Here is a 27,410-nt window from a genome sequence, read left to right as displayed (position 1 = left end):
AATGTGTGATAGATGGAGACTTTGGAATAATAACTGGGTCAATAAGCTCTCCTTTGCAACAATCATAAACTGCCTTTCACTAACCAGCTGCCAATGCTGCTTGGAACTCATCAGAAGATGTCACAGGAGGAATGGAAGGCAAGCATGTTGGTCCATTTAGTTTGGACCAACACCCAAGTGATATAATTTTTTACCATAAGACCATAAAACATAAGAGCAGAATTAGGCCACGGCCCAAGAAGTCTGCTCCATCATTCCATCATGACTGATTATTTTCCCTCTCAATCCCCATTCACTAGGATATGAATTTAACCTGTATATCTTAATCATACCTTGTTCTGATCACCTATCTCCAGGAAAGATAGAAATATGATTGAAGGAATTCGGAGAGAACTTACAAGGATTTTGCCAGGGCAGAAGGGAAAGGCTGAACAGGTTAGGATATTATTCTCTGAAGCATAGAAGATTGAGGGACGATTTCATAGATGTATACAAAATTATGAGGGGCTTAGATAGGGTCAGTGCAAGCAGGCTTTTACCACTGAGATTGGGTGAAGCTAGAACTAGGGGTCATAGCTGAAGACTGAAAGGGTAATTATTTAAGGGGACCCTGAAGAGGACCTTCTTCACTCAGAGGGTCGTGAAAATGAGGAACAGGCTGCCATTCGAAGTGGTGGATGCAGGTTTCATTACAACATTCAAGAGAAGTTTGAATAAGTACATAGATGGAGGGGTGTAGAGGGCTATGGTCCTGGTGAGGTTCAATGGGGTTCAGCAGAATAAGAGTTTGATGCAGACTAGATGACCAAATGGCCCGTTTTTGTGCTATAGTGCTCTATGACTATGACTTTATGACTCATTCTCGAGCATCTTTTCAGGCAGTGATTCTAGAAGAGGTTTTCTCTTCACTTCCCTAACCCAAAATCTTGGACCAGTTGTTGGTGTTCCAGTAGCTATGTCTAAGATCCACACTTTCAGTACAGACCATTAAATATAAAAGATAAAGATTAAAGATTAGATTTATTTGTCACATGTACTTTGAAACATTATAAACTACAGTGAATTGCACCATTTGCGTCACTGACCATTGAGGATTTGCTGGGGGCAATCCACAAGAGTCACCACACTTCCCGTGCCAGCATACCATGCCCATAACTTACTAACCCATGCTCTTTGGAATATGGGAGTAAAATGGAGCATCACCCACAAAGTAGCGGTGGAACTCAGCAGTTTAGGAAGCATCTGTGGAGAGGAATAAACAATTGATGTTTTCAGGCTGAGACCCTTTATCAGGTTTGATGAAGGCCTGATGAGACCCTGATGAAGAGAGTTGGCCTGAAATATCAAATGTTTATTCCTTTTCCTAAATGCTACCAGACCTGCTGAGCTCCTCCAGCATGTTATGTGTGTAGCTCTAGATTTCCAGCAACTGCAGAATTTCTTGTGTTAGGAAACGGGAGCACCTGGAGGAAACCCACGTAGTCACAACAAGAACATACAAACTCCTTCCAGATAACAGTGGGAATTGGACGCTGATGTTCCAGTCTCTGATGATGTAAAGCGATTGTGTTAATTGCTTCACTAATATGCAGTCCTGTGAATCATAAAGTGACCAGTCAAACTTTCTCATCTTTAGGCAGGCCATAGCACTGATGGGGGTAATTTCAAAGTTCAAAAAGTCAAAGCTCTAAGTAAATTTAATATCAAATTACATAAATGTTACCACATATGACCCTGAAATTCATTTTCTTTCAGGCCCTTCTAGTAAATTCAAAAAAAACCCCGCAATATAATCAATGAAAAACCATACACAACAGGATGGACAAACAACCAATATGTTTGTCAAACTGTGCAATACAAAAAGAAAACCAAAACAAGCAAAATGTTGATAAGAAATAAATAAGCAATAAATAACTAGACCATGAGATGAAGAGTCCTTGAATGTGAGTCTATAGGTTGTAGGAACAGTGTTGGTGTGAGTGAAGGTATCCTTGTGGTTCAGGAGCATGATTGTTGAGGGGTAATAGCTGTTCCTAAATCTGGTGACGTGGTTCTTGAGGCTCTTTGCTGATGCAACAGCGAGAAGAGAGCATGGCCTTGATGGTGTGGGTCCTTGATGATGGATGCTGCTTTCTTGTGGCAGTGCTTTCAATATCACCTTCTTTGATATTGAGAAAGGAAATATATAACAGCATATCCAGTTCATTAATTGTGTGAAATCCCAAAACAGCATCAAATTGTTTCAATTGGTTTTGTTTAATAATTTCAATGGAGAGATGAAATTGTTTTATTAAGATAAGTTCTTTTACACAGGGTGTAGAACAAGTTATTTTAAAATATTCTTTCCATTTGAATGATTAAAAAAAATAATTTGACCTCCAGTGTTGGGAGATGAGCTGCTGGTGAGGTTTAATGTGTGATGGATCTGGTTGAAGAAGCCTTGCAATCTCACGCAAGACTTCACAACATCAGATAGTTGATTAAATAAAAGCACTGTGGTAGAATCCTAATCAATGATGAGGAATATTCACTTCACTGTTAGGTTCTTTTGAATAAAAGCTATCAGGATATATCCTTGAGATGGCTGAAATTTAAAGCATTTACATGGAGCACTGCCACAAGAAAGCAGCATCCATCATCAGGGACCCCCACCATCTTGTCCATGCTCTCTTCTTGCTCTTGCCTTTGGAAGGGAGGTACAGGAACCTTAGGTTGCACTCCACCAGGTTCGGGAATGGTTGACCCTGTTCAACCGTCGGCCACCTGAACCAACGTGGATAACTTTACTCATCTCAGCACTGAACTAATACCACAAAAAAATAGATTCACTTTCAAGGACTCTACATCTCTGTATTATTTGTTTACTTTTTTATTATTTGCAAGGTATGTCTTTTGCACATTGGTTATTTGTCAGTGTTTGTTATTTATAGTTTTTTTTCATAAATTATATTGTATTTCTTTGGTTTCCTGTAATACGTCTGCAAGAAAGTGAATCTCAGGGTAGTTTATTATGATATATACAGAACGTACATAGAAAATAAATTTACTTTGAACTTGAAACTTTGAACATTGTGAGCATATCGAAGTAAATTGTCAGTAGAGAACTGATCACTGAAGAACTAAAAGGATTGATATGAGGGACAGATCAAATGGGCAACCAGTCTTTTTCCCCAGGGTGGAAATGGCTTATATACAAGTGAGCATAATTTTAATGTGATTGGATGTAAGAGGTAGCTTTTATTACTCAGGGAATGGTTGGTGTGTGGAATGTTCTGCCAGGTTTGGTGGTAGAGGCAGATATTTTGGGGACATGAAGGGACTCTTACATCGGCACATGGATGACAGAATAATGGAGTGCTGTGTGTTAGAGAACTTTTAGATTAATCTTAGAGTAGCTTAAAAGGTTGGCACAACATTGTGGGCTGAAGAATCTGTGCTGTGTTGTAATGCTTAGTGTTCTCTCTTCCTGCTGTCTGACACTGCCTTAGCAGTGCATCCACAATGTCAGTTCCACTGCATAACTTTGCAGTGATTTTGACTTTATACCTTCAGCTGCCTCACCCAAGAACTCTGGAATCTCCGACCCTCTACCGCCTCTGATTCTCGATTTTGAATGAGGTTCACTAAGATGCTGCCTGGATTACAGGGCAAGAGTGAGAAGGAGCGGGTGAAAAAACTTGGATTGTTTCCTCCTGAGAGGCACAGACTAAGGGGAAACCTGATAGAATTTTAAAAGTTATTATGTGCATATCTAGAGTAGACAGCCGGTATCTTTTTCCCAGAGTAAAATATTTAATAGTGGGGGGATGTACCTAAGGTTAGAGGATTGTGTATATGTGTGAGTGGATGGATTGTAGGTAGCTATAGGGCTTGTTTTGGTATTGCTGTTCTGTTTTCTTGTGTCCTGTGCTGTGCTGATGAGCATTCTGGTTCAGGCTGTGTTGGCACCAGAGTGCATGGTGAAACTTGTGGGCTGCCCCCATCACATCCTTGGTGATGTTCCTTGTTAAAGCAAACGACATATGTCTCTGTATGCTCCAATGTACATGAAATACATAATTGTGAATCTGAATCTAAATCTAAGGAGAGAAGAGCTAAGTTCAAAGGAGATATGCATGGCAGGATGTTCTTACACAGTGTTGGGTGCCTGGAATGCACTGCCAGGGGTGCCAATGGAGACAGATATGACAGGAGCATTTAGGAGGCTCTTAGAATTATATAAAAATTTAATTTAATGATGGAAGCACATAAGTGTGCTTAGAATGAATTGAATTGACTTGATTTCTTACATTCTTCACATATATGAGTAAAAATCTTTACATTACGTTTCCAACTAAATGTGCAATGTACAATCGTAGTAATTTATAATAATTTATAATAAATAGAAGAGTCAATGTAACATAGAATAAACTCAAATCAGCATTAGTTAATCATTCTGATGGCCTGGTGGAAGAAGCTGTCCCGGAGCCTTTGGTCCTGGCTTTTATGTTACGGTACCGTTTCCCGGATGGTAGCAGCTGGAATCGATTGTGTTTGGGATGACTTGAGTCCCCAGTAATCTACAGGCCCCTTTTACACACCTGTCCTTGTAAGTGTCCTGAACCCTGGGGAGTTCACAACTACAGATGTGCTGGGCTGTCCGCACCACTCTCTGAAGAATCATGCGACACTACGATGGTACAGTTCCCATACCAGGCAGTGATACAGCCAGTCAGGAAGCTCTCAATGTGCCCCTGTAGAAGGTTCTTAGGATTTGGGGGCCCATACAAAACTTCCTCAACCGTCTGAGGTTGTGCCTTTTTCACCACACAGCTGGTCTGTACAGAACACGTGAGATCCTCAGTGAAGTGGATGCCGAGGAATTTATAGCTGTTAACCCTCTCAGCCCCAGATTCAATGATGTCAGTGGGGATTAGCTCATCTCCATTCCTCCTGTAATCCACAACCAGCTCCTTTGTTTTTGTGACATTGAGGGAGCGGTTGTTATCTTGACACCACTATGTCAGAGAGATGACTCCCTGTAGACTACCTCATTATTGTTTGAGATAAGGCCAATCAATGTAGTGTTGATGGCAAATTTAATTAGCAGATTAGAGCTGTGGGTGGCAACACAGTCATGGGTATACAGGGAGTAAGGGAGGGCACTTAGTACACAGCCCCGAGGGGCTCCTGTGTTGAGGGACATTGTCTTCATGTAGGCAGGAGGGATTAGTTTAATTTCATGTCACTGTCAAAATTAGTTCAGCACAACATGGTGGGCTGAAGGGCCTATTCCTGTGCTGTAGAGTCAAATAGCCCACCCAGATCATAGCCCTCCATATCACTTCCCTCCATGTACCTATCCAAATTTCTCCTAAATGTTGAAATTGAACCCCACCCACAACTTGCGCTGACAGAGAAGAAGATCCCCCTTTCATTCTTAACCTATCACCTCTAGTTGTAGTCTCACCTAACCTCAGTGGAAAAACTTGATTGTATTCACCCAATCTATACCACTCACAATTTTATATACCTCTATCAAATCTTCTCTCATTCTCCTACTCTGTAGAGAATAAAGTCGTAACCTATTCAATTTTTCCTCATAACTCAGGTCCTCAAGTCTGGGCGACATCTTGTAAATGTTCTCTGTACTCTTTCAATCTTATTGATATCTTTCCTGTAGGTAGGTGACCAGAACTGGATGGTTCTAAGTGTAACTCCATGAAACCTTCCTCTGTGATGCTTGGTTTCAATTTTTGATTCTTTTTTACACATGCGTTTGTTTTTAATGCACGAATGTACGTTGTGGTAGAACACAATTTACCATGTCTGTAATTAAGAAGTTTAAATTCAGACCTAACCTCATTAGGCGAGTGATATACCGTCAAAAAAAAACTTGCACTTTCCCCATCGCCACACTTGTGATTACCTCTCAGCATTATTCATTTCTCGCTGCTGCACCAGGGAAGCAAAGTGTGTTTGTTCTCCACACTGAACATTACTAAGACTGTCTGTTGAAGCTCAAAATGATGTCAATTGATTCTCAAATTCAGTAGCTCCTATGGAGAAATGATAGCATGCCTGCTGGAGGAAGCCATCTCTGTGTCAGAAAATGCATCACTTATCTCAGTGAGTGGGTGTTTTTATATTAAAACCCAGTGTCAAACATCGATGAACCACGTTTCCCTCTCTTATTTTGTGAATATCACAAAGCACAGCTCATCAAAAGCAGCGGTGTTTTCCTGATGAATTTGTGCATCATTTGCTGTAGACCGCAATCTATTACACGGTATGATTATGGGTTCTGTGTTAAACTTAAATGGTCAGGTGAGGGGATAGTGGTCAGGGCTAGCAATACTCTCCCCCACATTGCTAGGCTCTGTTATTTTAACAACGCAGAGTATCAGAGCCCTCTCTCACTATACGAAGTTAAGTTTGTTATCTTCCGCTGGTAGCATTATAGTACCAGTAACATTATACTGTTTACTTTTTCACTTGTGTCGTAAATGCACCTTATGCTGACTGTCAATCTTCTGGAATATATTTTATAATATGTTATTTGTGGTAATATTACTTTATAAGTTGCTGTGAGTTGTGTACCTTGGTCTGGAGGAATATTGCTTCATTGTACACAGTTAAGTGACAATAAAATTGAACTTGATCTGTACAAGTATGTGTATGCACTGGTGCAAAATAAAAAGTTACTTTCAGCAACCTCACAGACAAATAACATCAGATAAGCAGAATTCACCAGAAACACATAAACCAACAGTGTCTGAGGATGTGTTGGGGGCACAAGTGTAGACTGTTGTTAGCCCATCATTCCCAGAAGACAAGTAGGTTTGAGAGTCCTGCATTTGCTGAAACTGTTACACTTTATTTTGTACCCTGTTTTACCTTTTCCTTTGTACTGCCTCTGTGTGGGTAGAAAGTAGTCAGCACAGCAGTGTAGCGGTTAGCATTGATATTATCGTATCAGTAATTGGGATTCAATTCCCACTGCTTTCTGTAAGAAATTTGTACACTCTGTCCATGACCTCATGGGTTTACTGTGGCGACTCTGGTTTTTCCCACATTCCAAAGACTTACAGGTTAATAAGTTTATTGGTCACTTGGGTGTAAATGGGTGGTTTTGGCTCATTGGCTGGAGGGGACAGTTACTGAGCTGTATCTCCAAATAAAATAAAGAAAAATAATATGTTTTTTATTGCACATTAGTAAATACGATAATGGTAAACCAGCTAATCTAATTATTTCGGAAGGTTTTAAGAAGAATGAAAGTCAAGAGTTACATTGCAGAGAATAAAGTGACCAAAGAGAATATAGAAATAATGATACCTGCCCTAGTTTACAGCACCATTCTGTCTAAAGCAGGGTCTGTGCAGAAACAGTGAAGAAAATTAGATGTAAATCAAGGATAAGGATTCTTATGATGACATTTCACCCACAATTGTTTTACTTCATTTCCTGCTCTCCAGTAAATTCCTTCTTTCTCCCTCAGCTATGTGGAAAAGAATGCTTCGTGGATCTGTTATCCCACTTCAGCTTCTGACTGAAACTTTTTATTGCAGCAAATAGACCATTGATGAGAGTGGGAACTTGCATCATGCATTGTGCCTGGAACAATGGTTAATTTACTACAGGAAATGTTCCATGGAGGGAATTGCCATGATGTCAGATGTTTGAAGAGATGGGATGAGCCAGTCTGAACCAATGCTTCTTTTATGTCCAGCCAGTGTGCAGTGGTAGTTGTGAAGATTCAGTGACCGATACAAAGTGCACCCCCCGACCCTTCCTCTCTCTCTATTCCTCACCCTCCAATTCCTCCCCCTTTCCCTCTTCCTCCTATTCCTCCCCATCTCTCCCCCACTCGTCCCTCCCACTCTCCCTCTTTCCATCACTGGCTTCTCCTTCTCCCTCTCTTCCTCCCCTCCAATTTATCCCTCCTCTTCCTTCCTTCTCCTCTCTCCCCCCTCCCATTCTTCCTCTTCTCTTCTTTCCTCTCTCTTGCCCCTTCTAATTCCTTCCCCTTTCCCTCTCCCACCCTCTCTTCCTCCCTTCTCTTCCCCTCCTATTCATCCCTCTCTCCATTCTTCTCTTCATATTTTCCCCCTCTCTTCCCCCTCTGTTTCCTCTCTTCTTTTCCCTCCCTCCTTCTCTTCCTTTCTCCTATTCCTTCCTTCCCCTTCCCTTTTCTCCCTTTCCCCTTTCCCTTTTCTCCCTTTCCCCTTTTCCTCTTTTCCCCCTTTCCCCCTTTCCCCTCTCCATATTCTTCTTTTCCTGGCCCCTTCCATCTGCTATCCTTTCCCCTTGATCCCTCCCTCCATGCCCTCCTCCCCCACTCTTCCACTCCCCTACCTATCCTTCTCTCCCTCAGCTCCTCCCCCTTCCCCTTGCCTCTCCCGCACCCTCCTTCTCTTTCTCCTATCCCTTTACCTCTCTCCCTCCCCCTTCCCCTACATGTCTCTTTCTTTCTGGCAGTGCAAAGTAAAACAATAACAGAGTGCAGAATAAAGTTTCACAGTTACAGAGAAAGTTCATTGCAGATAGACAACAAAGTGCAAGGTCATAATAGATTATTAGATCATCATAACATATGGTCAGAATATGTAATGAGGTTAATAGATAGACTATGAGGTGAAAAATCCAATTTACCGTCCAAGGAAATCATTCAATAGTCTTATAACAGAGAGACAGAAGTTGTACTTGAGCCTAATAGTATGTGCTTTCAGACTTTTGTATCTTCTATGCACAATTTGACTACTTATTTATGTATTTATTAGATTATCTCTAAGTAACATCAACAATAATAATAGATCATCGCTAGGACCATCATTATGTCCACTTTCTCTCACTTCAATCCTGCAAGAGTTAGTTCAGGAAACCAGTTCACAAAATGGTGGCTGCATGAGCAGTCTCACTAAACAACAGCCTTCATTTCTTTTACCATATGTCAAGATCTACAATATATGAAGAATCAGAATTGGGATCAGGTTTATTATCTCTGTCATATGTCATGAAATTTGCTGTTATGCAGCTGCAGAACATTGCAAAGTCATAAAAAATTATTATAAGTTACAGCAGGAAACATGAAAAATGAATAAATAGTGCAAAAATTGAGCAAAATAATAAAGTAATGGACAGTTCAGAAACTTGATTACTGAGAGGAAGAAGCTCTTCCTAAAACATTGCATGTGTGTCTTCAGGCTCCTGTACCTCCTCCCTGATGATAGTAATGAGGGCATGTCCCAGATGTTGAGGGTCCTTAATGATGGATGTTGCCTTCTTGAGGCATCACTTTTGAAAGATGGTGAGGACACTAGTGTCCACAATGGAGCTGACTGTGTTTACCACCCTCTGTAAATTTTTGCAGTCCTGTGCACAGATGCCTTTGCATCAGATATGATACAACTAGAGAGATTGCACTCCACCATGCATCTGTGGACATTTGTTTATCTACTCGTACACAATCCTTGACTTGTTGCAGCACACCATTTTGCAGAGTTTTACTTTCTTAAACACCATTTATTGCACATGTTGATATCTTAACTCAGTCCCCCCCCCCCCCCCCCACCAAAAGTGACATGGCCTGGAACCACTCATTGAGTAGCTAAGACCTTAGGTGTGACATGAAAGTGTAGTGGTGAGCACAATTGCTCTGAAACCCAAGTTGTAATTTTGGGGTTTGACTCCCACCACTGTCTGTAAGGAGTTTGTATGTACTTCACGTGACCACATGGATTTCCTCCAGATGCTCTGATTTCCTCCAACATTCCAAAAGACATACAGGGTAGGGTTTTGTGTGATGTGGACATACCGTGCTGACATTAGAAGCATAGTGACATTTGTGGATTTCCCAGCACAATACTTGCTGATTTGTTTTGATGCAACTGACTCATTTCACTGTATGTTTCGATGTACACGTGACAAATAAAGCTGGTGTTTAATCTCTTTTACAACTTCCACCTGTTTGCATCCAAAGAATTTGGATCTTGATTTCCCAACTACAGCTTACTGACTTGTAAATCAGTTATCCAACATCAAGCATTTTATATTAATTGTCAGAAATTGCCAACATACAATATTTGACTATTTGCAGTGTTTCTTCATAATTATTAGATGAAAAGGCATAGGAGCAGAATTAGGCCATTCGGCACTTCGAGTCTAATCCGCAATTCCATCATGGCTAATTTATTTTCCCTCTCAACCCCATTCTCCTGCCTTTTCCCCATAAACTTTGATGCCCTTGCAAATCAAGAACCCATAACCTCTGCTTTAAATACATATAATGACTCGGTCTCCACAGCCATCTGTAGCAATAAATTCCACAGATCCACTACCTTCTTGCTAAAGAAAATCCTCCTCATTTCTGTTCTAAAGGGACCTTACTCTACTCTGATGCTGTACCCTTTGGTCCTAGACTCCCCCACTGTAAGAAACTTCCTCTTCACATCCACTCTACCTTGGCCTTTCAATATTCAAAAGGTTTCAATGACATCAGCCTCATTCTTCTAAACTCCAGCAATGACAGGCCTAGGCCATCAAACACTCCTCACATGATAACCCTTTTATTCCTGGAATCATTCTCGTGAACCTCCTCTGAACCTTTCAGTTATTTTGTGTTGCGATGTTGGAATCTCCCCTTGAATCTGATGGCGAGATTAAGTTGTTGGTATCTATCAAAAGAACACGCCGTGTAACGATTATCAGGCTGAGATGCAATTGTTTTATTTTCTTTATTTCTATCTGTGATCATGGTCATGTTTTATAGTAAAGAACTGTTTCCACCAACACAGGTGCTGAGATTCAGTTTCTGAATTTTTCAACTGAAGCCAATCATGACTTCTTGGAGATTCGAAATGGACCAGGTGACACCAGCTCTTTGATCGGACAGTTCAGTGGAGCGGATCTCCCACCTGCTCTGCTCAGCACGACTCATGACACAATCATCCACTTCTACAGCGATCACTCAGAGAACAAACAAGGGTTTAAGCTCGTCTACCAAGGTAGGAATCTTATTGTCCAAATGCTGTTCAGCAAACAAATCTGCAAGGATTGAAATTTATGTTCTTTAAAAGTATTTTAAGGGCTAGAAGTAGGGCAGAGATTGACAGCTTGTTTGCTTTTTTTAATTTAAAGATTTGCTTTATTTGTCACATATACTTTGAAACATAGTGAGATGCATTGCTTGTGGCATGAATGTGCTGTTGACAGATGTCACCATGCTCCCAGCGCCAACATGGCATTCCCACAACTTACTAACCCTAACCTTGTACACCTTTAGAATATGGATGAAAACTGAAGCATCAGGAAGAAAGCCCTGTGGTCAAGGATAGAACATAGAACCCTCTCATATGCTGCAGTAGGAATTGAACCCCAAATGATGATCACTGGCACTGTAAAGTGTTATGCTAACTATTACAATAAAAGTGAAATAAACTCACAGCAAGAACTCCTTAAAGGCACTCCGATAAACTTGATAGAAATTTTAACATCACTATTTATTCTGCAAAAGTAGAGTAAATAAAAAAAACATACTTCCAAATTACAAATCTCTGAGAGGTTATTTGGAAGGATTCATGACCTCCACAGATTTTATTAAAATAAAACTGATAAATATATAAAAGGTATGACAAACTGTGATTTTCAATAAGACCATAAGACATAGGAATATAATTAGGCCATTTAGCCCATCAAGTCTGTTCAGCCATTCCATCACGGTTGATTTATTATCCCTTTCAATTCTATTCTCTTACCTTCTCCCCATAACTTTTGACACTCTTACTAATTAAAAACCTATCAACCTAAGCATTGACTGTAACCAATGAGTTGGCTTCCACAATGTCTGTACCAATGACTTCCACAGACTCATCACCCTCTGGCTAAAGACATTCCTCCTCATCCCTGTTCTAAAGGGACATCCTTGTGTTATGAGGCTGCACCCTCTAGTCCTAGACTCCCCTTCTATAGGAAACATCCTTTCCACATCAACTCTATCTAGGCCTTTCAATATTTGATTGGTTTCAATGAGATTCCCCCTCATTCTTCTAAATTCTGTGGGTACCAGCCCAGAACCATCAAATGTTCCTCGTACATTAAACATTTCATTTATAGGACAATCCTTGTGAACCTCCTCTGGACTCTCTCCACTGCCAGCACATCCTTACTTAGATATGGGGCCCAAAACTGCTCACAATACTCCAGGTGCAGTCTGATCAATGCCTGGTAAAGCCTCAGCATTACATCTTTGCTTTTATGTTCAAGTCTTCTCAAAATGACTGCTAACTAATAAGCAACTCTAAATAATAAGCAACCAATGAAAACTTCTGGAGCGCTAAGAAGAGAAATTTCATGTTATTTGGCAGCTTCCAAATCAGGTGTTCATGGGTGTAAATTGAACTCCAAACATAAATGACAATACTGATCTCCCCAAGCAATAGTGAGGTAACTGTCATCACTGGAAAAGTGTTGTTGTTCTTTTGAGTCTGGAGCCCTGTTGATTTTCTTTGGTGGTTGTCCTGTCCTCAAGGCAATTTTATAACAAAGAGGTTGAGAGTTCTCATCAGGATTGCCAACAATTAACTATCATTCAACATGGTTAAAAACATATTATCTGACCATTGTCTGATGATCCTAGTGGTAGACTCCTTTGTGCAAGTCAGCTACCATATTTCTTGCTTGATATTAGTAATAAGAACCTATCTAACAATTTCCTTGATCCCCCTACAATAGGCTGGAGTAACCATAGCATTAAGGCATGATCTGTTAAGATGAGAAACAGTTTCTTCCCCAAGACCATAAGACTCCTGATCTCACCATCCAAGCCTCATCATACATGAATTGCCAGTAGAATCTGCTTTCTAACATGTGTCGTAAATGCACCTCATTATTTGTTAATGTACTGGTGTTAATAGTACATTATGTATTATGTGTGTGAGTTTTATCTACAGTACCTTGTTCTGCACCATGGTCCAGAGGAATGTGTTTCTTTTGCTGGTATACATGTGTATTGTTGAATGACAATAACTTGAACTTGAGAATGATAGTGGCAATAAAATACTTTCAGACAATTTATTAAAGATTAGATCAGTTTTATTTGTCACATGCACATTGAAGCACATAGAGTCCACATCTACCACCCCACCAGCCTCTGCGTTCAGCACCTAATTCTCCGAAACTTCCGCCACCTCCAAATGGATCCCACCACCAAACACATCTTTCCCTCCCCACCATCTTCTGATTTCTGCAGGGATTGCTGCCTATGCAACTCCATTGTCCATTTATCCTTCCTCACTGATCTCCCTCTTGGCACTTATCCTTGCAAGCAGAACAAGTGCAACACCTGCCCCTACACCTCCACCCTCACCACCATCCAGGGGCCTAAATAGTCCTTCCAGGTGAGGTGACACTTCACCTGTGAGTCTCTTGGGGTCGCATACTGTGTTCGGTGCTCCCAGTGTGGCCTCTTGTATATCGGTGAGACCGTTTCACCAAGAGTTATTGCTCCATCTGCCAGAACATACAGGATCTCCCAGTGGCCACCCATTTTAATTCCATTTCCCATTCCCATTCTGATATGTTCAACCATGGCCTTCTCCACTGTCAGGATTAGGCCACAGTTAGCTTGGAGGAACAACAACTTCAACCTAATGGCATGAACATCGATTTCTCAAGATCTGGTAATGCCTCCCCCCCCACCCCACGTTCACCATTTCCCATCCCCTTAAGCCTCTCTCACGTTATCTCCTTGCCCGCCCATCGCTTTTCTCTGTTGCTCTCCCCCCCCCCCCCGTTTTCTTTCTTTCATGGCCTTCTGTCTGTTTCCCCAATCAATTTCCAGCTTTTGCTTCACCTCTCCCACTCCAAGTTTTACTTATCGCCTGGTGTTTCTCTGTCTCCTCCCCCCATCTTTCAAATCTACTCCTCAGCTTTTTTTCTCCAGTTCTGCTGGTAAAAGAAGAGTAATAATGTTGATAATTGGTATAATCAGAAATCCATTGTGGTGAAAGCAAGGTATAAGAATAGATATCATACCGTGAGGCACCACAGTAATGTAGAGGGTACAGTGATACTATTACAGCTTGGGACATCATAGTTTAGATTTCAGTTCCAGTGTCCTCTGTAAGGAAGCTTGTATGTTGCTTTCCTGTCTGTGCATGGGTTTCCTCCGAGTGCTCTGGTTTCCTCCCACTGGGCTAACCTACCAGTCAATAGGTAATTGGTCATTGTAAATTGTCTTGTTAAAATCAGTCTGTTGCTAGGCAGTGCGGTTTGTTGGGCTAGACTAAATAATCTCTAAATAAATAAAAACAGTAAAACCAGGCAATTGTATTTTAAATTATCCTATTGAATCTAGGAGAAGGAAATATAGTGAAACTTATTAATCAGAGAGAGGGAGTAGAAGATGCCAAAAGCCTAAACCAAAAGGAATTGTCCATGAATGTAAACACAAGAGATTCTGTAAATGCTTGAAATCCAGAGCAACACACACAAAATGCTGGAAGAACTCAACAAGTCAGACAGCATCTATGGAGAGAGATGAACAGTTGACATTTCAGATCAATGAAGGGTCTTAGCCTGAAACGTCAACTGTTTATTCTCCTCCATAGATGCTGCCTGACATGCTGAGATCCTTCAGTATTTTGTCTGTGTTGCTCTGGATTTCAAGCGTTTTCAGAATCTCTTGAATGTAGTAACAGATGGGAGTTATTTAGCTTTCATTTATATTGAGACTGAGCTGGATCAGAAGTGGCACAGAAGCTTAGCAGTTAGTGCAATGATTTACAGTACCAGCTATAAGATTGGGGTTTGGTTGCTGCCATTGTCTGTAAGGAATTTTTTTTTTATTAAACAGAATATACTTCATTCAAAAATAAAATTATGTACAATAAACCATTCAATGACTCTCAATCCTTTGTACATTCCAAAAGATGTACGCTCAGGGCTAGTGCTGCGTTAGCATCAGAAGCATGGTGACACTTGCCGGCTGCACAGCACATTTAACTTGATGCAAATGGCACACTTCAATGTTCTTGCGGCAAATAAAGCTTATCGTATTCATAGCTCCTCTTCTCTGACTCAAGGGACAATGGAGAAAGAAACTGTCTGGCCCATTGGGTTAATGTGACTCATTTGAAGAATGATCTAGTAAGACCTACTGCCAAATTCTTTTCATTTTTCACAGTAACTCACTTCTCCTTCAGATATTAAAGGCTCATAGAGAAGTTTGCCTAACCTGCAATCATTACTTTTACATTGTTACCTATGATAAGAATGGAATGAATTCTGGGACCATGAACTGTAGTTGTCAATAATGTCTTTTCCATGGACCTTTAGTCCCTTGTCCTTATCTTTCTGATGGCTTACAAGCTTTTCAATGTATTTTTCAATGTTAGGTCTCTTAATCTGCCAGTGGATTTTGCCTATTTTCCCGTCTTAGGTTCAAAGAGCACAACAGCACAGAAGCATGCCCTTCAGCCCATCTAGTCCATGCTGAGCTGTTATTCTGTTGAGTCCCACCTGGTACTCCTGCCATTGGGAAGGAGGTACAGGAGCCACAGATCCCACATCTCCAGATTCAGGAACACTTATTACCCTTCAACCATCAGGTTGTTGAACCAGAGTTGATAACTTCATTCATCACAACACTTAGCTGATTCCACAACCTTATGGAGTCATGTTCAAAGACCCTATAACTCATGTTTTTAATGTTACCTATTTTTTCCTTCTTTCTTTCTTTATTATTGTTAGACTTTTTTATATATTTGCACAGTTTGTCTTTTGCAAATTGGTTTTTAACTTTGTGTATAGTTTTGCATTGATTTCACCACATCAATTTGTTCTACTGTAAATGCCTGCAAGAAATGAGTCCAGTGAATAGTATAGTGACATATAGAATATGTATTTTGCTAGTGAATTTGATTTGAACTTTGAACTGTCTCCTTGGATAAAGTAATGACTCCGCATTATGCATGGCATTATTACCAGGATATTTCTGGCTCGCATTTCAAGCTCAAGTTTAATTGCCAATCAACCATATATGAACACAATTAATACAGCCTAACAAAGCAGTTACTCCAGGGCCAAGGTGCAAAACACTGTACCAACAGTCACGCACAGCACAAGTCACATATTGCACATATAAGATATCAGTGAAATACAGACACACTAAAAAATATCGACCCAGACCCTGAGTCCGTGGACATTGCAGAAATCTTCAGTTGAACACAATACAGCTTGTCCTCTGCCAAGTGAACATTGGGGGAGAGGGGCAGCACAGTTCCAGCATGATGCCATACCACATTGTCTCTGGTAGAGAGCACTAACTCCAAAGCCTCTCTTCTGGTGGCTGTACGCAGGCAGTAACGCAGCCCCTTTGCCATCTTCCCCTGCTGTCCACCAATCAGTCAGTGAATTGGACTTGCAGCATTTCACATTAACCATGTCCAACAGTGTTTGCCATCACAAGAAACGTGACTAGGACGATCACTCGCTGTTCGACTGCACACCACCTTCATGCACCGACTCCTCCGATGCCTCTCTGTTGCAGACAGCAGCACGATCCGCACAAGCTCCAGCTCCTTCAGTTTCTCCACCAATGAGCGTGGTGAACTATGTATACCTGTCTGGGCATGCCCCTCTGCTGACTGTAGTAGACTATGTATACCTGTCTGGACACGCCCCTCTGCTGACTTCTCCTGTGGCTCCTCCCACAGACCCCTGTATAAAGGTGATTGTGTCACTGCTCCTCCCACTGTCCAGGGCAGTCATCCGGCATGGACATGTGTGGTAAATTATGTATACCTGTCTGGACACGCCCCTCTGCTGGCTCCTCCCACACACCCCTGGATAAAGGTGATTGTGTCACTGCTCCTCCCACAGTCATCCAGCATGGACGTGTGTGGTAGACTATGTATACCTGTCTGGACACGCCCCTCTGCTGACTGCTCCTGTGGCTTCTCCCACAGACCCCTGTATAAAGGCGGTTGGAGGCACTGCTCCTCCCTCAGTCTCCGAGATGCCGTGCTCCTTTTTGCTGCTAATAAAAGCCTATCATTCGCCTCCCATCTCTGAGAGTTATTGATGGTGCATCAATGAGCAACTCACTTAAAGTTATTAATGTCCAGCAGGGTCTTGTGATCATAAGAAATATATTTAAAATGATAATAACACATTTGGTTGACCCTATAGAAGCCGCTACAATCGAATGTGCCACCATCTTATGGAAAGGACTTGCCACCGGTAATATAGAAAATATGAGTGGCAATGGGAGTGGCAAGATAAGGGATAGAAAGAGGATTCCCTTGCCAGTTAGAAGACTTTCGTGATCACTTTTTCTCCCATTGTGTGATAAAAGCTGAGTTGGATGTTTAAAAGAAAAATGTCTTCAGGTTTTTATTCCCTTAACTCTAACACGTATCTGCAATTTCTTTTTCTCAGCTAAATGATGCCTAGATTTCCCCTGTCTTGGTGTCAAAATTCAAAGTAATTTTTTTATCTTAGTGTATAGATTTCACCATATAATACACTGAGATTCATTTTCTATCAGGCATTCACAGTAGAACAAGGAAACAGTATAGAATCAATGAAAAACTACACACAATGGCTGACAAACAACCAGTGCAAATACAAAAAAAGTTAATAAATATATAAATAAGCTCCATGCTATATTTAAGTTTGCTGATGACAGCACTGTTGTTGGCTGAATCAAAGTTAGTGATGAGTCAGCATATTGGAGGGAGATTGGAAATATGGCTGAGTGGTGCCACAGCAACTTGTCAGTCAATGTCAGTAAGACCAAAGATCTGACTGATTATTACATTCAGGAGGAAGAAACTGGAGGATGATAAGCCAGTCCTCATTGGTCCTCATCAGGGAATTAGAGGTGGAGAGGGTCAACAACTTTAAATTACTCAATGTCATCATTTAAGAGGATCTGTCCTGGTCCCAGTGCATGAGTGCAATTAGGAAGAAAGCACAGGAGCATCTCTACTTCCTTAGAAGTTTGTGAAATTCAGCATGACATCCAAAACATTGACAAACTTCTATAGATGTGTGGTGGAGAGTATATTGACTACTTGCATCACAGTCTGGTATGGGAACACGAATGCCCTTGAAATCCTACAAAAAGTAACAGATACAGCGCAGTCCATCACGGGTAAAGCCCTCTCCACTATTGAGCACATCCACGCTGAGCATTGTTGCAGGAAAGCAGCATCCACCATCAAGGACCCCCACCACCCAAGCCATGCTCTCTTTTTACTGCTGCCACCAGGACCCAAACCACCAGGTTCAGGAATAATTATTACCCCTCAACCATCATGCTCTTGAACCAGAGGGAATAACTTCACTCAACGTCATTCACTCCATTACTGAACTGTTCCCACAACCTATGAACTCACTTTCAAGGACACTTCATCTCATGTTCTCGATATTTATTGCTTGCTTATTTATTTATTTATTATTATTATTATTATTATTATTTCTTTTGTATTTGCACAGTTTGTTGTCTTTTGCATATTGGTTGGTTATTTGTTCTGTTGGGTGCAATCTTTCATTGATCCTATTATGTTCCTTGGACTTACTGTGTATGTCCCCAAGAAAATGAATCTCAGAGTTATTTATAGTGATATATATATATTTGGTAACTTCGAAATAAAACTGAGGAAGTTATAGAGTCCTTGAAAGTGAGTCTGCAGATTGTGGAATCAGTTCAGTGTTGAGGTGAGTGAAGTTGCTTCACTCTCAGTGTTCATTCTCTCACAAAATAACGTACTGTGGAAGAGATATTTCCAACTTTATAGGCTGGAAGTCTAGTTTCTCCTGGTGCTGTTGTTAACTTCAATCCTACTATATCTGAATTAGTAATCTGATGGACCTTTGAGGGGGCACGTTAACGTAGCATTTAGCTGTTGTAACATCAGTGAGCCATGTTGAATTCCCACCACTGTTTGTAAAGAGCTTATTCATGGGTTTCCTCTGGCTGCCCTGGTTTCTTTCCACACTCCAAAGATATACAGGTTAGTAGGCTAATCGGTTACAAGTGTGTAGTTGAGCAAGAAGGGCTTGTTACAGTGTTGTATCTCTAAATAAATAAAATTTGTAATTATGATACACTTACTATAGTTGACAAAATTCTTCTATATAAATTTAGCATAATCTCTCCCTCTTTATGTTTTTTTGTGTTTAGATCACTCAGCATCATTTGCTTAACAACTTTATCTATTTATCTTTTCAAATAATGAAAGTGTTAGATAGAGTGGATATGGAAGTGGTATTTCCTTTCATGGGGAAGTCTAGGATCAAAGGGCAGAATCTCAAAATAGAAGGAAATCCCTTTAGTACAGGGATGTGAGGGAATTATTTAGTCAGAGTGTGGTGAATCTCTTGAATTCATTGCTCAGGAGAGCTTTCTGGTGAACAAATCATTGGGTATATTTAAAATGCAGGTTGATGTGTTCTTGATTAAGAAGAATGATAAAGATGAGGGGGAGAAGACAGGGGAATAGGACTGAGAGGAATAATAAATCAACCATGGTAGAATGGTGAAGCAGACATGATGGACTGAATGGCATAATTTTGCTCTTACAGCTTATAGCTTTAATCAATCCTTTATATGTTTAGTTTCCTTTTGAGTTTTGTATATTTGTATAAAGGAAACATTAACTTAAAATGCAGCAGTGCCCAGAATTCAGTATTTTTTCAGCAGTGAATTAATAAGTACAAAAGCTGTATGGAACACAAACATTGCAGGAATACCTATTCCTGTTTTGATTTAGATGAAGGAGATGGATTCATCGTGGTAGGTTCTGACTAGTGCACCCCCATGAAAATCAATAACTCCCACTCTCTGACTGATGTGCATCAAGGGAAATGTTCTATATTAACATCCTATTCTTTCTCTTCCTTTTCTCATGTTGAAGTAGTTCCATTACAGGAATGTATTTTGGTTTAATCATCTGGTTTTTCTTTGTCAGTAACTGAGGTTCATCAGATCCATTTTGGGAATTGCATCATCCGATGGTTCTCCAGTGGTCGGGATCAACCATGGATGTTGCATCCTAGCTGCCAGAGACGATGTGCGAGTCAATATGCAAGCCAGGGCTATACAATATGGAGAGCAGCATGTTGCATCTGCAGCAGGCTCCCCTTCTCTTTGCAGCTGGTGAATTCAAACGATCAGCAGAGGCCAATACAGTTTGGCACCAGCGGCGACTTAAGAGTTGCCAGTCGGTGTTGGAAGACAGCCTTTGGGGCACCAACTCTGGATTCTGCTTTGTGATTTTCTCCTGAAGCCTTAACCATGAGTGGGTATAGACACGACACAGTGGAGGTTTGCGATCAGAGTTTTTCTTCTTCTAGATGAGCTGACAAACATGGCTGACGAGCCCCGTCTGCCCAGAAAATTGAATTTTAAAGCTTCAGCAACCTACCTTAATTGCATCACTCAGGCAAAAGCTGTCAAACCTATTGTGTACTCCACATAACTTTGTTAGAGAGGAGAAGTCACCTTAAACACCTCAGTTTAAAGTTCTTTTCTCTCTCACTTTCTTTTCTTGTCAGCTGTGGTAGAGAACCGTGATGTGGTTCTGTAGTACCGTAGGGAAAAACAAGGGGATAATCTTGCAGCAGAGAGATAAAGCTGGACTCTGTGAGGTTTGTACAGACAGAGAAAGTCTGGAACTGGTACATAAGATCATAAGATATAGAATCTGAATTAGGCCAATCAGCCCATCACATTTTCCTGATTTATTATCCCTTTTAACCCCACCCTCCTGCCTTCTCCCTGAAATCTTTGACACCTTTACTAATCAAGAGCCTATCAACCATCTCTTTAAATATACCTCATGACTTGAGCTCCACAGACATTTGTGGCAATGACTTCCAGACATTCTCCACCCTGTGGCTAAAGAAATTCCTCCTCATCTCTGTTCTAAGGGACACCCTTCTATTCTAAGGCTGTGCCCTTTGATCTCCCACTATAGGAAACATCCTGTCCATATCCACTCTATCTAGGCCTTTCAATATTTGATAGTTTTCAATAGGATCCCCCATCATTCTTCTAAACTCCAGCAAGTATAGGCCCAGAGCATTCAAATACTTACTCATACATTGACCTTTTCATTCCTGGGATCACTCTCCTAAACCTCCTCTGGGCCCTCTCCAATTCCGGCACATCCTTTCTTAGTTAAGGGGCCCAAAATCTGACCAATGCTTTATAAAGCCTCAGAATTACATCCTTGCTTTTATATTCTAGTCTTCTCAAAATGAATGTTAACATTATATTTACCTTCCTAACCACCAGCACAATCTGCAAGTTAACCTTTAGGGAGTCCTGCAAGAGGAATCCCATGTCTGTTTGTACTTCTGACCCTAACCACAAATTACAGACTAAAGTGAACTGTTGTATATCCATGAATGGTTACTGGCTAACAACAATCCACTAAACTCTAACATGTAAGTTTACCATTGTCCGTGTAAACTGAAGATGTTACAGCACACACATTTCATGTGGTACATGATGTACATAGGCACTGAAACTTGACTCCACGAAAGGTTCATCTCACTCTGTGTATAAACAGTACATGTGGGTTAGAGATAGTGCCAGGAGAGGGGAGAAAGGAGAAAGATAGTCCAAGAATAATGGGTCAGGGAGGATTTGTTCCAGGATGTGTGCCTCCCTCACTGAAGTCAGAGGAAGTTTCTTCTGGAGGTAAACCCTGGACTCTGCTTGACTTCGTAGTTCTGTATTCCAGCAGGGTACAAATGAACACTTCTGCACAAAATCTATCTTGTTATGATGTTGCATCTTCTTGATTCTTTCCATCTATATCACCATGTGCCCTAAACAAAAAAAGACCTGTTTTTCTTTATTTTCTCATAGTAGGATTGTAAAAAAATCATACAGGCATAGGTGTAAGATCAATAGTCAACGATTTAAAAGGGGCATGGGGGACAGCTCCTACCTTATTTGCATCCTACTGTCTCCTTGCATTGCACTTTCTCTGTAGCTGTTGCACCTTATTCTATTGTTGTTTTATGTTGTTCTAACTCAATGCACTTGTGTAATGATCTGGTTTGTATGAACAGTAGGCAACTCAGCTTTTCACTGTATCTTGGAACATGTGACAATAATAAACCAATCCCAGTACCATATCCAACAGTTGTTTAGAATGCATGTCTTACTTTTGCCCACTGCCAATCCAAATGAGCTACCAGCTACATAAACCTTACAAAGGCAACACTGTTAATGATTGCCTCAAATCCCTCTTTTCTCTGAGCCTATTTTCGACACTGCTACATTGCAGCAAGACAATAAAATTGTCATAAGCCATAATTGAAAAAAAGACTATTTTCTTTGTCTCAGAGACAGGTTGCAAAAAACAAGAGAGGCATAGGTGTAAGATCAGAAATGAGAGGTTTAAAAAGGGCAAACACGAGGAAATCTGCAGATGCTGGAAATTCAAACAACACACACAAAATGCTGGTAGAACACAACAGGCCAGGCAGCATCTATAAGGAGAAGCACTGTCGACGTTTCGGGCCGAGACCCTTTGTCAGGACTCAGGTACTGAACTCGGGTTCAGTACCAGCATTTTGTGTGTGTGGTTTAGAAAGGGGTAGCTTCTTCACACTTATTTGGAATGAACTGCCAGATATAATGGTTAAGGCAGGCACATTAGCAATATTTAAAAGACATCTAGTAAGTAGGTGGATAGGAGATGTTTAGAGGGCTGGGGGCCAAATGTGGGCAATTGGGACTAGCTCACTGGGCAGGTTGGGCCAAAGGGTCTGCTGCCATGTACCATGGCTCTGTGACTAATGAACTGGTTGATGAACATTCTCCTATCATGAGGACAATTTGTCTTTGAAAAATGTTAATTACTCGCAACAGAGTCTTATTGGTAAGAGGATTAATATTACTGAACAATTACTTACAAGTTTTATGCTCGGTAAGTCAGGCAGCATCTCTGGAGAAGAATAAACAGTCAGTGGTTCAAGCCAAGACCATTCATCAGAACCTGATAGATATCTCAGCCTAAAACATAAACTGACTATTCTCCTACCTAGATGCTGCCTGATCTGCAGAGTTCCTCCAACATTTTGTATGGTATTGTTCACATTATCCCCTCATTGGTCTGGTCTGTCTGTTCCAATGTTACCTATTTGCATCCATGAAGAGCAGTCTTTCATTGGTCAGACTCATGCCTGCCACTGCTGAAATATCTAATGAAAACCACTGAGGATATGAGGTACAAGCATCCTTGGTGTATTATGTCCCATGAAATGTTTGATAAGGCATCAGGTCAAATATTACACCTTTGCAACCATTTAAAAATCACAATATGACTCGTATTTTTATAATCCAGGAGAAGTAGCTTGAATCATAAAGACTTTATCTTTTATTTAGAGATACAGCACATTAGTAGGCCCTCCCAGCCCAAGGAGGCCTCACTACCCAATAATACCAATGTGACCAATTAACCTACTAAACTTTGCGAGGTAGGAGGAAACCCATGTGGTCACAATGAGAATGTACTAACTCCTTACAGACAACTCTTTACAACCTGGGCTGCTGGCGATGTAAAGCGTTGTGATAACTTATATGATACGGTACTGCTCGCGCTTGACACTATGTTATGAATATATCCTTAATATCCAAAGGTTTTTGTGTCTCACAACAAGATAATTATCTCCATAGTGCATGATATTAATCATCTTATTTTATTTTCTTGTAGCTTATGAACTTCAGAATTGTCCTGATCCTACACCATTTCAAAATGGCTTTGTCATCAATTCTGGTTATAGTGTTGGGCAGTCTATCTCATTCGAATGTTACCCAGGTTACGTGCTGGTTGGACAACGCGTTCTCACATGCCATCATGGAATCAAAAGGGACTGGAGCCATCCATTTCCACGATGTGAAGGTACTTCCTTGGTTTGTTCTCTTTCCTTTCATATCCCTTGCACTGTTTTGTCTCAACTTCTCAGGCTTTTTCTCTTGCCACACAAGAACTACACCAAGGAAAGGAGACAACAGCTTAACATGTTTTAAGTCTGCTTACGCTCTAGAGTTCTTGTGTGCCGGTGAAAGGCCAGCAGTATCATAAATGATCCCACCCACCCTGATCATAGACTGTCAGTCCCACTGAAATCAGGAAGGAAGTGATGCAGTATCAATGTGTCTCTGTGTCTCTCATTACAATAACTCCAGCGAAATGTTCTATTGGTCCTATATCTATCCTCAACTCTCTTTTACCCTTTATATACTTAAAAAAGCTTTTAGTATCTTCTTTGATATTAGTCAGCAGCTTCCTCTCATAATTCATCTTTTCCTTCTCAATGACCTTAGTTTCCTTCTGCAAATTTTTAAAAGCTCCCCAATCCTCCATCTTCCCACTAGCTCTGGCTTGCTTATATGCCCTCTCTTTTGCTTTTACTTTGGCTCTGACTTCACTTGTCAGCCAGGGTAGTGTCCTTCTTCCCTTTGACAATTTCTTCTTATTTGGAATATATCTGTCTTGCAATTCCCTCATTTTTTGCAGAAATTCCAGCCATTCCTGCTTTGCTATACAAAGGGTGATTAGTAAGTTCGTGGCCGAAGGTAGAAGGAGACAATTTTAGAAAACGTAGCACATTTATTTTTCAACATAGTTTCCTCCTACATTTACACACTTAGTCCAGCTGTCGTGGAGCATACAGATCTTGGACCTCCAGAAAGTGTCCGCAGCAGGGGTGATTGATAAGTTTGTGGCCTAAGGTAGAAGGTGATGAGTTATACAGCTCTCTTTACATGCACATACAGGTCAACTCTTTGAGTGATTATGCGGAAAGTTTGAAGTTAATAACTCATCAGTTAATAACTCATCAGGGGTGATTGATAGGTTAATGGCCTAAGGTAGAAGGAGATGAGTTATTCACCTCAAACTTTTTGCCTAATCACTTAAAGAGTTGACCTGCATGTGCGTGTAACAAGAGCTGTATAACTCATCTTCTTCTACCTTGGGCCACAAACTTAACAATCATCCATCTGTGGACACTTTCTGGAGGTCCAAGATCTGTATGCTCCCCAACCAGTGTGTAAATATAGGAGGAGATTACGTTGAAAAATAAATGTGCTAGGTTTTCTAAAATTGACTCCTTCTACCTTAGGCCACCAACATATCAATCACCCCTTGTATATATATATTGTTTTATTATATTGTTCTTTATCTTATGATGTTTATTTTATGCTATATCATATCCAGAGTAACAATCATTTCATTCTCCTTTACACTCGTGTGCTGGAAATGACGTTAAACAATCTTGAATCTTGGATATCAAGTTTATTGTCAGATGCACAATCTACAGGAAGTGGTGGATACAGTCCAGTTCATTAGAAGCAAAACCCTCCTCACCTTTGATTATATTTACATAGAGCACTGCTCTAAAAAAGCAACATCCATCATCAAGGACACCCACCATTCAGGCCATGTTCTCATCTCACTGCTGTCATTGGGAAGGAGGTACAGGAGCTTTTGGTCCCATTTCACCAAGCTCAGGAATAGTTACTACCCTTCAACCATTAAGCTCTTGAACAATTGTGGACAACTTCACTCACTCATGATCTCAACATTAATTTTTCTGTTTTTTGTTGGCATAATTTTCTCGGTCTTTGATGTTTATAGTATTTCATAAATTCTACTGTATTTCATTATTTTACTGTAAGCTCCGACAAGGAAATGAATCTCAAGTTCCTATCATAACTGAAGTACTTGGATGAAATATCAATTTGACTTTGACTTTAACTTTGACATGTCTGCACAGCGTTAATGAAAAGCTCACTAGGTGCAGCATCACTGTCGTATAGCAACACAACATATATCATCACAGGTATATAGCATCATTCACAAGAAAATTTTTTTATTTACAAGAAGTAGTATAATTTGAACAAAACAAAACAATCCAAATTTTCTGTTCTGGTCACCTCATTATAGGAAGGATGTTGGAGCTTTAGAGAGGTGAAGACGAGGTTTACCAGGACACTATAATGTGCTATAATGAGAAGTTGTACAAACTTGAGTTGTTTCCTCTGGAGCCACAGAGGCTGAGTGGTGGCCTGAAAGAGATTTTTATAAAATTATGAGAGGCATAGATAAAGTAAACCCCCCAAGATAAAAAAAATAGTGTCAGCCTTTTGAGAAAAATCCAATTAATCCTATTCTTTAGTCCTTCCCTGTATTTTTTGAACTATTAATTCAATTCATTGCAATAATTTATTTTCCAATGCCCACGAATCATCATGGTTGTTAATTTAATTTCATGATTTGCCAAGGTAAGCTTTGAGCCTAATGATACCATTAATCAGAGTAATTTATGTCATTATGCTACCTTAGCATTACTTATATATATATATCTCCTCTATTATTCTAATTATGGGAAGCAGGGGAAGCAACCTTTCACTGCTTGTCATTATGAGTTTTCAGACCTTTCTAACATCATTTCACTTCAATATTCTTACATAACAGCCCATTGTTTGATCATGTCAGTCAGCTTGATATCATAGTATTTAACCTTCAAATTAATTCCTATCTCCATTCCTATTCTGACAAGCCAGTTCATAGCCCCCACTTTTGTCACAATGAGGCCACTATCAGGGTGGAGGAGCAACATCTCATATTCTGTCTAGGTTGCCTCCAACCTGATGGCATGAATAGCGCTTTTTCCTTCCTGTAATAAAAAAATCCCTCCCCTTCCCACCTTCTTCTATTCCCTACTCTGGCCTCTTACCACTTCTCTTCACCTGCTTATCACCTCTCCCCCTCCATTTCTCCTCCTTCTTCCCTTTTTCCCTGGTCCACTCTCTTCTCCTTTCAGGTTTCATCTTCCCCAGCCCTTTACTTTTCTCACCCACCTGGCTTCATCTATCACCTTTTATCTAGTCCGTCTTCACCTCCCCACACCTTTTTATTCTGTCATATTTCCTCTTCCTTTTCAGTCCTGATGAAGGGTCTTGGCCCGAAATGGTGTTTGTTAATTCATTTTCGTAGATGCTGCCTGACCTGCTTTATTTCTCCAGCATCTTGTGTATGTTGCTATTGATCTTCATCGCAGTTGTTTGAGTACTTGATGCAATGGAACATTGCAAACTGCATGCATAATGACAGCTTTCTATTCAGATAACACTCTACCTTTAAAGAAAGTATAAATGTGAATAGATACTGATTGAAGATGTCCCAAGAGGAACAGCACCTCATATATTTGGTATTTAATCAATTTATAGTTCTCTGGCCCTAACTGCTTAATTTTCACCATGGGCATCCATGTTCTGTACATTCTATCCCCTATCAGGAGCTTTCAAGGCTCCCTGCTTTCTTGACAACAGACCCAATCAGTTCCCCTCCACCACCATCCTCCTCTGTCTGGCAGAACTGGTTCTTACCCAGAACAAC

General features: G+C 40.6%; 1 protein-coding gene across 1 annotated transcript in view; it reads left to right on the top strand.

Moving 5' to 3' along the window:
* The window catches only part of LOC140733433 (CUB and sushi domain-containing protein 1-like), a 2,013,313-nt gene that overhangs the window by 1,755,816 nt on the left and 230,087 nt on the right, over positions 1-27,410 (top strand). The window contains exons 41-42 of the mRNA XM_073056756.1: positions 10,776-10,985; positions 23,718-23,906. Coding sequence (XP_072912857.1) covers positions 10,776-10,985; positions 23,718-23,906 — 399 coding nt within the window. The remainder of the gene's footprint in view (positions 1-10,775; positions 10,986-23,717; positions 23,907-27,410) is intronic.

Source organism: Hemitrygon akajei, chromosome 9 (assembly GCF_048418815.1).
Source record: "Hemitrygon akajei chromosome 9, sHemAka1.3, whole genome shotgun sequence".
Taxonomy (NCBI): Eukaryota; Metazoa; Chordata; class Chondrichthyes; order Myliobatiformes; family Dasyatidae; genus Hemitrygon; species Hemitrygon akajei.
This window is presented reverse-complemented; position numbering and strand designations above follow the sequence as displayed.